An 11,083-nucleotide genomic window follows, 5' to 3' on the forward strand; every position below is an offset into this window, starting at 1 on the left:
TGGAGAGAAAACAGTCATGTTCAGTGTCAATGATGCAGCTATGGATGTGACACGAAGTCACACTGTAAACATCGCCACTGATCTGAATCTGCTGTCGCGCCACAGTGTGGAATCATTACCTGCTAATGGAGAGAAAACTGTGAGGTTCACTGCAAATGAAGCAGTTATGGATGTGACACGAATCCACACTGTAAACATTGCCACTGATTTTGAACCAAAGTCGCATCAAAATGTGGACTTCCTGCCTTCAAATGGAGAGAAAACGGTGAGGTTCACTGCAAATGATGCCACCATGGATATGACCCACTGCCACACTGTAAATATCGCCAGTAGTGCAGCATCAGAGTCAGTTTTACCACAACATGTTCTACTTCCTGAACAAAACATGGGCTTTCCTTCTGCTGTAAAGGAGAGAAAAAGCAAAACCGCTCTGCAAGGAAACAGATTGTCAGTACAAGCTTTAGATCGGGACCTTAATAAATCCCAGTTAAAGACGAGTGAGCCCTCTGCTAATTCTAAAGGTGAGGCCACTGATGCTGGATTTTCTCAAGAAGCTGTTGATTCAGTTGGCTTTCTGGTCCACCTTGAAACGCAGAAACCTGACATGTATAATGAGAATGAAGCTCCAGGTTTGGTGTCAGCTCTCACAGAGAAGCCAGTAAATAAAAGAATGACAGACTGTCTACAAATGAATGCAAGCATGGATATGACTGAAGCTCAAACAGGCTACATTTTGGAACAAACATGCACGGATGAGTCCCCTCAATTTCTTTCTTCCTCACAAGATCGTAATTCTGAACTTCTGAAGAAAACCAAGGTGACTTCACCACGAAGCAAAGAGGAATCATCCAACCCTGATGATGTGGAAATCACAAAGCTAACACATTCTCTTGATTCAAATGAAACCGAGACCAAGAAAGAACCTGAACCAAGTGCTGCAGCTTGTTCTTTATCACAGAAGATGGAAAGTTCACCCAGTGCTGCTGACCAAGATGCTGATATGTTGTGTTCACGGAAGTCTAGAAGAAAGAGCTTAGCAGACCTCCAGTCAAAAGTAAGGCGTCTGAGCCACATGATAAATGCAGTTCCTGATGTTGCTGCCATTGATAGCTGTACAGCACCTTTGCCTGAGCTGGACCAAGACCTGGACAAAAAGTCAAAAGACAAAACCATCCCCCTCCCGGAATTGGAGCCAGAGCCAGAGCCAGAGCCAGTGGTCGAAATGAATTTGGTAAACACTGAAGAGAAAGCACAAGCTCAGTGTCTTACACAAGAAGAGCAATCTTCTGCAAGTGCTACTACAACTCCTTTCAAATTGAAGACTCAACAGCTTATGTCAAGACTCTCAGTGGGAGGGTTTAAGCCGAAACTCCCCCAAAGAAGCAAACCTGATGATACAAAGAAGGGGAGTTCTGCTGGAGAACATACAAGGACAATTACTGTCAATGTTACCCATCATATGAGCAACTTTGACAATGATGTGAGCGACATCTACGATGAAGAGCTGGGTAGTTATGAAGATGTGTCAGAAACGCTGGATACCAGGAGTCCTGAGAAAACACCTGAAAAAGAGAGTTCTTCCCATGAGTTCAACATGGTTGAGCCTTTGGAGGAAGATATGTTTGAAGAAGATGTTATGAGTACCAGCCATGGACAGAAGAGGCCTTTGCCTGAAGATGAAAACGACATGGAAGATGAGAAGAGACTGAAGGCTTCCCCAGAGACTGCTGAAATGGTAGGTCAGATGTGACTGCTGAACGAAGGAAGGAATTGTAGAGGTCTTTGTTTACCTTAATTACCTAATCTTAAGAGAAAGTCAGGTTTATACAGGAGATAGCCCTAAAATTCAAACTGTCTTTTGTTTTATTAGTATATGCATGCATGTACCAACGCAAAACCTCTTCCATGTTTACTTATCCTGTTAAGTCAGAGCAAGGTACATTTCCCCAGCAATGATTCCATCAATTTTATCGCTGTGGCAAAGTTTTAGTTTCACACTCAAAGCCTCTCCATGCCCCAAACAACATTATCACAGTAGTTTTTTAACTTAAAATGTGTAACTAGTTCCATTGATTGTAACTTAACCTTACTTATTCTTGAGTAAATGAAAACACTAGAAGGTTATATTTTGTGGCTTTTATTTGAGAATTTGCTCCATTATTTATTAGTTTCTTTTGTGCATTTTTTTGAAAGATATTCTCTTCTATTTTTTCTCTTTGTTTGTTTTGCTTCCCAGGTGCTGCAGTCGGATGTTGCAGAGTGTGAGAGTAACGTTACTACAGCTTACTCCAACAATAGTCACACAGCCAGCAGCAGATGTGAGGCTGCATCTGAGTCCAGTAAGTTATTTTGCTTTCAGATGAAATCATTAAGATTTTTATTTTCCTGAACTTTATGTTTGCTAAAATCATTGTGCTTCCTTTATTTATTTATTTATTTTCAGCTTTTAAACACAGCCTGTTTGAATCCCAGCTTGAAGACTATGCCAGTGATGCACAGAAGGTTTGTTGTTTTTAGATATATTTTTTTAAAAATATCTCAGAAATAGAATTTTCCCCAAAAAATCATATTTAACTGCATTCGATGTTTTCATTACAGAAACTTGAAGATGGCACCATTACAGTGTTAGAGTTCTTCAAACTCTTCAACATCGACTTTGTCATCCATAATCCTCGACAAAGTGTCCTTCCAGGCAGAGTAGGTTCATCTTCATTTACGTTGAAAAATACGTCTAGAGAACAACGGCCATGTTTAGTGTGGTGACGCTTTATTTGGTGTTTGCAGCTTTTGTCAGACACAGATGCCACATCGATGGACCTATTAAAGGACAGGCATATCAGCCGTCCAAAACAGATGGTCTATGAGGCAGATGTCCTGACTCTCACAGAAGAGGTGGAAAGGTATACATGCTTCATGTGATAAGACATATTTAGGATTAAAAAGACTACAACGACACATTTAATCAATTAGCACATTTATCCGTATGAACTTTTGCTTTTGTTTACATGAGAATAGTTTGATTTATTGGTGGCATGGACCACCTCTCTTCAAAACTCAGTAATCCCACAATAAAACTAGTAATAACAGACACCACACTTGTCTAATAAATTAAACTTGCCTGTTAAAACTTGAGTATTACAATTAAAGCTTATACACATCTGTTTGGTCCACTTTCCAGGTTGAAGGTCCGAATGTGGGATCTCGACAAACCTCTCAAGACTGTTAATCGACCCTTGTGGGAAGAGATGAAATATTCTTCAGAGAAAGAGGTATTAAAGGACAATTCAAGACCCTTCTCAAGCTGCAGTTTGTTTCCCTATTTTTTGCATGTGTAATTTTTTACAATGTGATGTGGGTAATGTGAACTATACAAAAAACAAGGTGCATATGTCTCCTACTAATGGCTCCACAAGTAACCATATGCAGTATTCAGTATTTGTCACTTTTTGAAAGGACATATGTTGGATTGTTTTTTGGATTTAGCCAATACCCTTTGCTTGGTGTATGTAATATGAATATCAATAAATGTGGCATACAGTATCATTCCTAACCCTCACTGTATTATTCAACAGCTCAAGTGTTTTGGTGCCAAACTAAAAGAGAGAAATAACTTCTTCCGGAAAACGAGCAAAGTTCAATCACATGAAATGAAGGAGGTCCTGTACTCAAATCTCGTGCAGGCTAATTTGGTAAGAACTTTGACACAGAGATACTCAGCTACATGATTAGAAATAGTTTTAAATATGAAATGTCATCACCTTTATTTTGTTCCCAGGAGGAGCAGCAGAAATTGAGAGGAACAATTGAGCAAGCAGACGAGATGATAAAAAGCTTGGATGACTGCATCCGTGAACTGGAAACAGGTACGGCCACAGTGGAGACATTCTAATTTGTGATACATCGATTTTGTGCATTTCGTCGAATTGGCGTGAAAGCCGCACTACAGCAGGTCAGAGAAAGAGACAACGTGGTGGACGTGCTACTACAGCCTCAACTGTTTTTGCTTCATTCAGAACTTTCTGCAGTTGAGGAAAAAGGCCTTGAAGATAAACCGAGCCTGAATTCACTGCAGAACGGTAACTTGTGACGCCATTTGATTATTTCAGTTGTTTTTTCTGTTTGGTTGACGTGAAAAGGTCAGTGTGTTTTGTTTGTTCTTTAACAGAGATGAAGAAAGTCACTGACACTTTGGCCAGTAATGAGAGGTGAGTTGGGATTATTCACCATCTCTTTTCAGTGGAAAGTTTGACTGGAGCCTGTAGCTACTATAGGTACAATGTTCAATTCTTATGACTATATAAATGTTTTTTTTTTTTTTGTTGTTGAAAGTTTTCTTTTTTTTCCTTGTACAGACAAATATCTGAACTGGAGATGGAGAAGAAGCAGTATTCAAGCAAACTTGGCAGGCTGAAAGCTGAGACGAGGAACCTGGAGAGCCACATCGCTGCGCTGAATACGTCAGTTTCTGTTTTTAATGGGTTTTCACATCTTAAGGTCAAATATTTACACAAAGATATAAAAGTGAAATGCTTTTTGTATATTCTTTACCTCAGGCTGAATGAATGGAGGATCAAAGAGAGGAAGGACAACGGCACCATCTACACTTTCCTCCATGAGACAATGCATCTGCAGTTGGTATATGAAAAGACCAATGGTAAGGCTGGTTTCACCTGATCTCACATAGTCTAAAGTGCAAGAAAGTGAATAGGTGACACTGGCGATCGTTTAAAATGTATTTATTTTTAATGGACGCTCACCATCACTGTGAATGTTTCAACTGTTGCTCCTGAGCATCTTTTGCCCTGGCCACATTTTTCCTCACTGTGAGCTTATTTTTCACTGCAGTATAAAGTCTTGCATCTCAATGGAAACAGCATAACCATGACTAGAAGTGGAGGAGACTCAACAGTGCTGACAACCTGTTGAGCCAAGTTGCATTTAGTTTGAGAATGTTTTTTTTCCCCTCTCATGCTCTCTGATTTGTTTCTATACTTGTCTCCTCTCAGCTGTGTCTAAGCACAACCTGCAGTTTAGCTGAATAGCCCCTTCATTTTTAGATTAGATTTTTTATTTATTTTTTACAGTTTTACAGTGTAATCTTCAGTTCTGGCACCATTTTTTTCTGACAGCATTCCTTACAAAGCTGCAGTTTGGGGTTTCAGAGGGATTTTAAAGCCAATAAAGGGCAAAGCAAACAAAAACTGGTAAAAAGCATGAAAGAAATAAGCCTGCAGAATGGAAAGTAAAGCATACAATGCAAATAATTGATATAACACTAATCAACAGGCAGTTTGCACAAGTAGTTAAAGCACAACATTGTAAAATACACTGCAGAGGTAAAGGCAGATTGGACATAATCTGAAACAGACAAAACTGAAATGAGAGCAGGCAAGGGAAGCATGCAGCAACTTGGTCTGACGTTTAGACAGGTTTTTAGATTACACACAAAAGAATGGTAAGAATCACTTTATCGTATGCAGAGTGGATGTATGTTAGAGAACTGGGAGACTCTTACTGTTAAGGCTGTCTCACCAAAGGATGTTTTCCTCACTACAACATCACCTCTAATGCTGCTCCTGGTCAATGTATCCCCAACATTTCTCTATAATGTATAAATGTGGTAAACGAGAAATGTAATTTATATATATATATATATGTTACTCCTAATCAACTGGAATCTTCGCAGTTTACCACATTCACATTTCAGAGAAATGCTGTCGACAGAACAACACATTGATGTATGCACGGTACATATTGTACACAGCACTGTGTACAAGGCAATTCAAACAAAACATTGCTCTTTAAAATTGTGGCCATGTTACACTTTCAGCCTCAGTTGCTCCTGTCATGTTTTGTGTTTTGGTCAGTAGAGTTGCGCCCTGCCCAAACCTAAACAATATTTTAAAATCGGTGCATGAGTGTAACGTAGGCTTAAGTAGCACTAATGCCCTTTACCACTTTTCTTTTTTGAAGGAAATGATGCTGAGTACGGGTCTGAGCGGAAAATCGCCCACATCGCTGTCAAATTTGAACTTGACGGTGAGGAAATAAATAAGAGGACTCATCTGTCAAGCGTTTGTGTTTCATCTGAATCTGTGTTGCCTTTGTTTGGGTCTAATTCTCAGTTCTTATCCTCTACTTGCATATCTGTCATGTTGGAGCAGATCAGTAGTTATGATTCTTTATAGTTTTACTACCCATTGGCACTTGGCGTATATTGAACATTGTCACTGTGAAAATAAATGTTTGCTTTTTGTTTTCTAACCAGATGAGAAGTCACAGTGCCATGCACGTATTGTTCACAAACTGCTCTCCAAGTACATTGAGGGAGAATCTGCCCTGGTAGAGAAATACCCAACAAGCAGACATGTTCCAAAGGTTGGTGTGAATGGAAATTAGTTTTGTTGGTTTAGAGATTAGCTCTTGTGCAGCTGCATGTTGTACTTAGACCATCTGTTGACATGCTGTCATATTAAGTTTTATTTGTTTATTTTTTCACCTTTTAGAAACATACAAAGAGAACACAACTATCGGATCAAAGCATTGTGCAGCAAGAGGCAGAAAGCTTGGTGGGCTTAATTAAAGCCTCCACCTAAATAATGATAAAATGTCACCAAATTATAAGCAGAATAAAATGTACATACAGGAAAAACAACTTCACCACATCATGATCTTTTAAATGTTTTTGAAATACTTTTATCGATGCACAAATCTTAGCTATAAAAGATAAAAGAAAAGTTGTTCCATAACTTAGTACCACTAAACCTGAATAGAAATTGACCTCTAGAAGTCAGAAATTAAGGATTACATGGTCAGTTCATGGTCCTGTTCTTTTTAAAGAAGCAGACACATCCGAGACACTGTTTTGTACAGAGGATGCTGATAGCTAATTCTAAGCGGATTTTTCTAACCTTGAAGTGTTTTGTCTCAAAACGATGTGCTCCCCATGTTGGAAGTAGCATCCTATAAAGTTAAACTGTGTCTACACATAAGAACACTGTCAGACACTAAAAATCATGGTTAACATTCTTTCTGGATGGCTTCCACTAAATGATTTTGTCTGTCGTGTTCAGCTGCTCCATGACATCAGCTTGGTGGTGAGTCGCTGTCGTCTGCTGGGTGACGAATTGCGTCTGCTGAAAATGTGGGGAGGCCTTCGACTCGATATACTGGACATCAGCTGCATGGACACTCAGTAAGAGCTCTGCACCACAGAACTTCACTCATATTTTCCTCCTGAATCAAACAATCAGGTACACATCATTCCAAAGCACCAATACACGGCGGCCTGCTTATCACTTCAGCTGTGATAGTGTTGAATCTGTGGGATTCTCAGTCTGAAACCAGCCAAACAACCTCAGATTTTACTTTGGAACTCTGCTGTAATGCAATGTGATCCTGTTCAAGCAACAGTTACGTGACAGTTTGTCTCATCAAACATTTGTTCAGAATCACATCAAGAAAGATCTAATTTCCTAGGAGATGGTGATTGTTTTACATCTTGTGTCACTGGTAGTTGCGAGGCTCTGAGAGGCAGGAGTATGAGTAAAGTTGCCTTTTGGCACTTTAAAAGTGTGGAAAGTTAACATTTGATCAAAAACAAAGCTATACTATATAAAATCCTGTTGTCTTCTTTCAGAGTGCACATTGTCTTCAGCAGTCTCAAGACGTTTTCCAAGTTTGAGGTGGTCTTTGTCGCCAGTCTGATCAACCAGCTCTGCGTCCTTCAAGTAGAGAGCTTCAAAAACATCATTGGAAGCACAACGTGAGTAGGACTCAAACGTGAATCAACAGGCTTAGGATGTTTGAATTAAAATAATTAGTGAACTTGTAATCTTGTGTCATTCTCGTGGAAAGTAGTGCAACAAGTTTTACTGAAAGCAATGTGTTGTGTCAGCATGTTAGTAGACTGTACAATTTATTTAACCAACAAGCAAACAGTGTAATTGACATTTGTATGTAATTGCAGGATCAAACATGTTGAAGACATCGTGGCGTCGTTCACTCCAGCTAAGAACCTCTTGACGAAGATTGTCAAAAAGATTCACGATACTCTGCTCTGTTGAGACCAGGATTACGTCCACTATCGCATTTTGATTCAAGCTGTTTGTAATCTGTTGTACAATATTCATGTTAAAAGATTTAATACATTAACTGGCTTTTTACAAAAAAAATCAAAATAATAATAAATAAGTGTAGTGTACTGGTTTCTAGTCTGTTTTTTTTCTTCCACAGATTGACAGAAGTGATGTTTGTTTATTGGAATTTGTGTCCCCATAGTGCTACTGCAGCTCTGTACAGTTACAGCTGTGCAGTAGCTGGTATTGAAGAAATTTGTTAGAAATTCTTTGGTGCATCAATATGAGCAACATTAACGTTTAAACTGCTACAATGCATCCAATCAGATCAATTCCAACAACAGCATGTCGACATCAGAGAAGCTTCCAGAAAGCACCAGTATTTTTTCATAACAAAAATACGTGTTATTTCCTAACAGTTTATTATTGGATGAGTCAAATACTTTTCTCCAGCAAAAAAAAAGTTTCTATTGTCGCCTTTAGGTGGTGGACTTTCGCAGGTTATTGCAGCTTTGTGTAGTGTTGAATCAACTTAAATATCTTTCACTTTATTCTAGCGACCATAAATACATGATCTCTTTTAATTTGTCAATCTGTTTTTAAGAAGAGCTTTGGGTTTTTGTTATTAGAGAGCAGGAACTGTACAATACATGTTCATGTTTTCACTTAAAGAATGATTTCTGACTCTTTCTCTGCTACATTATCCTGATTTTTTTTTTCTCTGCGCATGTATCTTTTGGGATTTATCATATCAGTAAAAATGATTTTGCAGAATAAAATGTTACAGATATATAGGTATGCAGCTATTTGGTTGATCTTCAGGGATTTTATAAGCTTATACAATATTAGTCAGAATTAGAATTAATATTCCCTGTCCTTAAAGGATTTCTAAAGTCTACCAATTTGTTTGTTTGGCCAGTGTTTGGTATTTTTCTTCTCTATGTCAGCATGCTATCACTGTTTCTGCATATTTGGCCCTGTGACAATAACCTTATTACTACTTTACTGATTTATGGTGCATTATTCACTCATCAGTGGGTATATTCTCTATCAAAGGACGTTCTGTTCTTCGTTTCAGATCTTCCACATGCAGATGTGACGTAAGAATGACAAAAAACTCTTCCTGAACTTGTGGAACTACAACAAAAACACATTGAAGGTGTAACCTGCAGATTAATTAATGTTAAACATGGACAAAGTTTCTAGACTCATTTATGCCTCTATTTAGATAATAGGCTTCAAATGAGACATTAAAGTGCATCTTCTGCTGCACCTGCTGTTCTGTGGTTGGACTTCAGAGGGCACTATGGGCCTGTAAAATATGTAATGTATTCCAACAGCTATTGCTTTAAGAAAATATGACTTTTCTTTGCCATATTGTATTGCTAATGTTTACCTTTAAATCCTTTTAGTAGTGAACAGTTGGACTCGTACAATGTCTAATTCTGTGTTTAAAACATATTGAGTTTTTAAATACACTTGAAGATTACACACAGTAGCTTACAGACTGTAACAATTCTACTTAAATATAAAATAAGAAGCTTAAAATTATGAGCTGCAGCAACAAAGTTTGTTCAATGTTGACCACTCAGAAAATGATTTTTAAAAAATCAGACTTTGTTTTAGATGTACTACTTTTCAGTGATATTTGATAGCTGAGTTATCTCACAGATAGCCATGTGATACTTCAACCTACTTGAGTAGGATCAAGCACAAGATTTATTCCTCTCCTCAGAGCAGCTGCATCACTGGAGCAAACACATCCAGCTTAGTAGCTCCTAAACAGCGGAAGATGTGAACGTTTGCATGATCTTGCTGCTGCCTTTAGCGCAAACTGGCCAAGACGTGACTGACATGGACAGAGTCCAGAGTTCATCAGAAAGGTCAAACAGCCAGAGACGAGCCTCTAAGAGGATGGATGGGGGGTGGGCACTGACTGTCCACTCCTCGAGCCCCGACGTCAAGGGTCAAAGTGGACTTTCCAAACCGTCACCCTCGAGTGAGCCATCAGGGGAGACGAGTTCCTCCTTCCCTCCCCCAGGAACAACGGCTGCTGTCAAACCAAATAGAGGACAGCGGCATTTGGGTGTCCTGACCTCCTGAGGGTCAACTTAATTTGATTTTAATCGATCAGTTGAAGGATTTTTCATTATTTATTGAGGAGTGAAAGTGACTCATTCATTAGATTATCACACAGCAGTGCAAACAGGAACTGTGGTGCTTCTTCTTCTTTTTTTTTTTTACTCTTGTTTAATTAAATTATATTGATGGGCATGGTTTTCAGTTTTTTTAAAAAAAGCTCAATCTTAATGTACTTACCTGTCTATAACATGGTTACATTTTTTTATTTTGCGACTTTACACATTTAATTAATTTAAAACTAATTCCAGGACTCATATATTTGGAATATATGTTTTTAATCTTTTTAGCCACCTCTCTCTTCAGTGTGGATGATTTAATGTTAAATAAACACAGAGAGTGTTCATCACCAATCATGCACACTGCAAAATTATCTCTGGTGATAATTATATCTGCCTGCTAACACTGTAATTTTAGTGTTGCCCCAGTTGATAATGCTAAATGGGACTCTAGCATTCTGCCAAATTAAAATGAAAAGCATCTGACTGTTGATTGAACTGTGTGAAAGAAAAAAAGAAAAACAAATCATTGCGCTTAGTAATAAGGAAACAAGACTACAAGAGACTACAGTCATGCCAGCCGCTCATAGTGATGCTGAGCTGGAACATTGCTCTTTATTTATTATGTAGTTTACTTGCTAAATTTCACTTAAAACATACTCATACATCATATTTCATGACCAAATACTGACATTCGTACCTGTTGTTGGTGCTAAATAAAAAGCTAAGGATCACATTTCTTCTTGTGACAATTTCCTGGCGATCCATTTAATCGATAGCTGAGGCCCTTCTCTCAAAACCACAGATGTCACCCTCACAGTAGTGGCAGAGAAAAAGTCAACAAAGTCAGTCAGACTCAGTCTTTGA

The 11,083-nt window shown here is 38.5% G+C and overlaps 1 protein-coding gene across 1 annotated transcript in view; it reads left to right on the forward strand.

Annotated features, from left to right (window-relative positions):
• The window catches only part of knl1 (kinetochore scaffold 1), a 16,517-nt gene extending 8,314 nt beyond the window's left edge, over window positions 1-8,203 (forward strand). Inside the window, exons 16-32 of the mRNA XM_008278370.1 lie at window positions 8-1,735; window positions 2,237-2,339; window positions 2,444-2,502; window positions 2,599-2,697; window positions 2,785-2,900; window positions 3,179-3,269; window positions 3,573-3,689; window positions 3,776-3,863; window positions 4,014-4,076; window positions 4,166-4,205; window positions 4,353-4,457; window positions 4,554-4,654; window positions 5,974-6,039; window positions 6,269-6,378; window positions 7,074-7,195; window positions 7,640-7,765; window positions 7,970-8,203. Of these exons, the coding sequence (XP_008276592.1) occupies window positions 8-1,735; window positions 2,237-2,339; window positions 2,444-2,502; window positions 2,599-2,697; window positions 2,785-2,900; window positions 3,179-3,269; window positions 3,573-3,689; window positions 3,776-3,863; window positions 4,014-4,076; window positions 4,166-4,205; window positions 4,353-4,457; window positions 4,554-4,654; window positions 5,974-6,039; window positions 6,269-6,378; window positions 7,074-7,195; window positions 7,640-7,765; window positions 7,970-8,066 (3,231 nt within the window). The 3' untranslated portion in view covers window positions 8,067-8,203. The remainder of the gene's footprint in view (window positions 1-7; window positions 1,736-2,236; window positions 2,340-2,443; window positions 2,503-2,598; window positions 2,698-2,784; window positions 2,901-3,178; window positions 3,270-3,572; window positions 3,690-3,775; window positions 3,864-4,013; window positions 4,077-4,165; window positions 4,206-4,352; window positions 4,458-4,553; window positions 4,655-5,973; window positions 6,040-6,268; window positions 6,379-7,073; window positions 7,196-7,639; window positions 7,766-7,969) is intronic.
• The last annotated feature ends 2,880 nt before the right edge of the window (window positions 8,204-11,083 follow it).

The sequence above is a fragment of the Stegastes partitus genome, unplaced genomic scaffold, assembly GCF_000690725.1.
Source record: "Stegastes partitus isolate 25-593 unplaced genomic scaffold, Stegastes_partitus-1.0.2 Scaffold121, whole genome shotgun sequence".
NCBI lineage: Eukaryota > Metazoa > Chordata > Actinopteri > Pomacentridae > Stegastes > Stegastes partitus.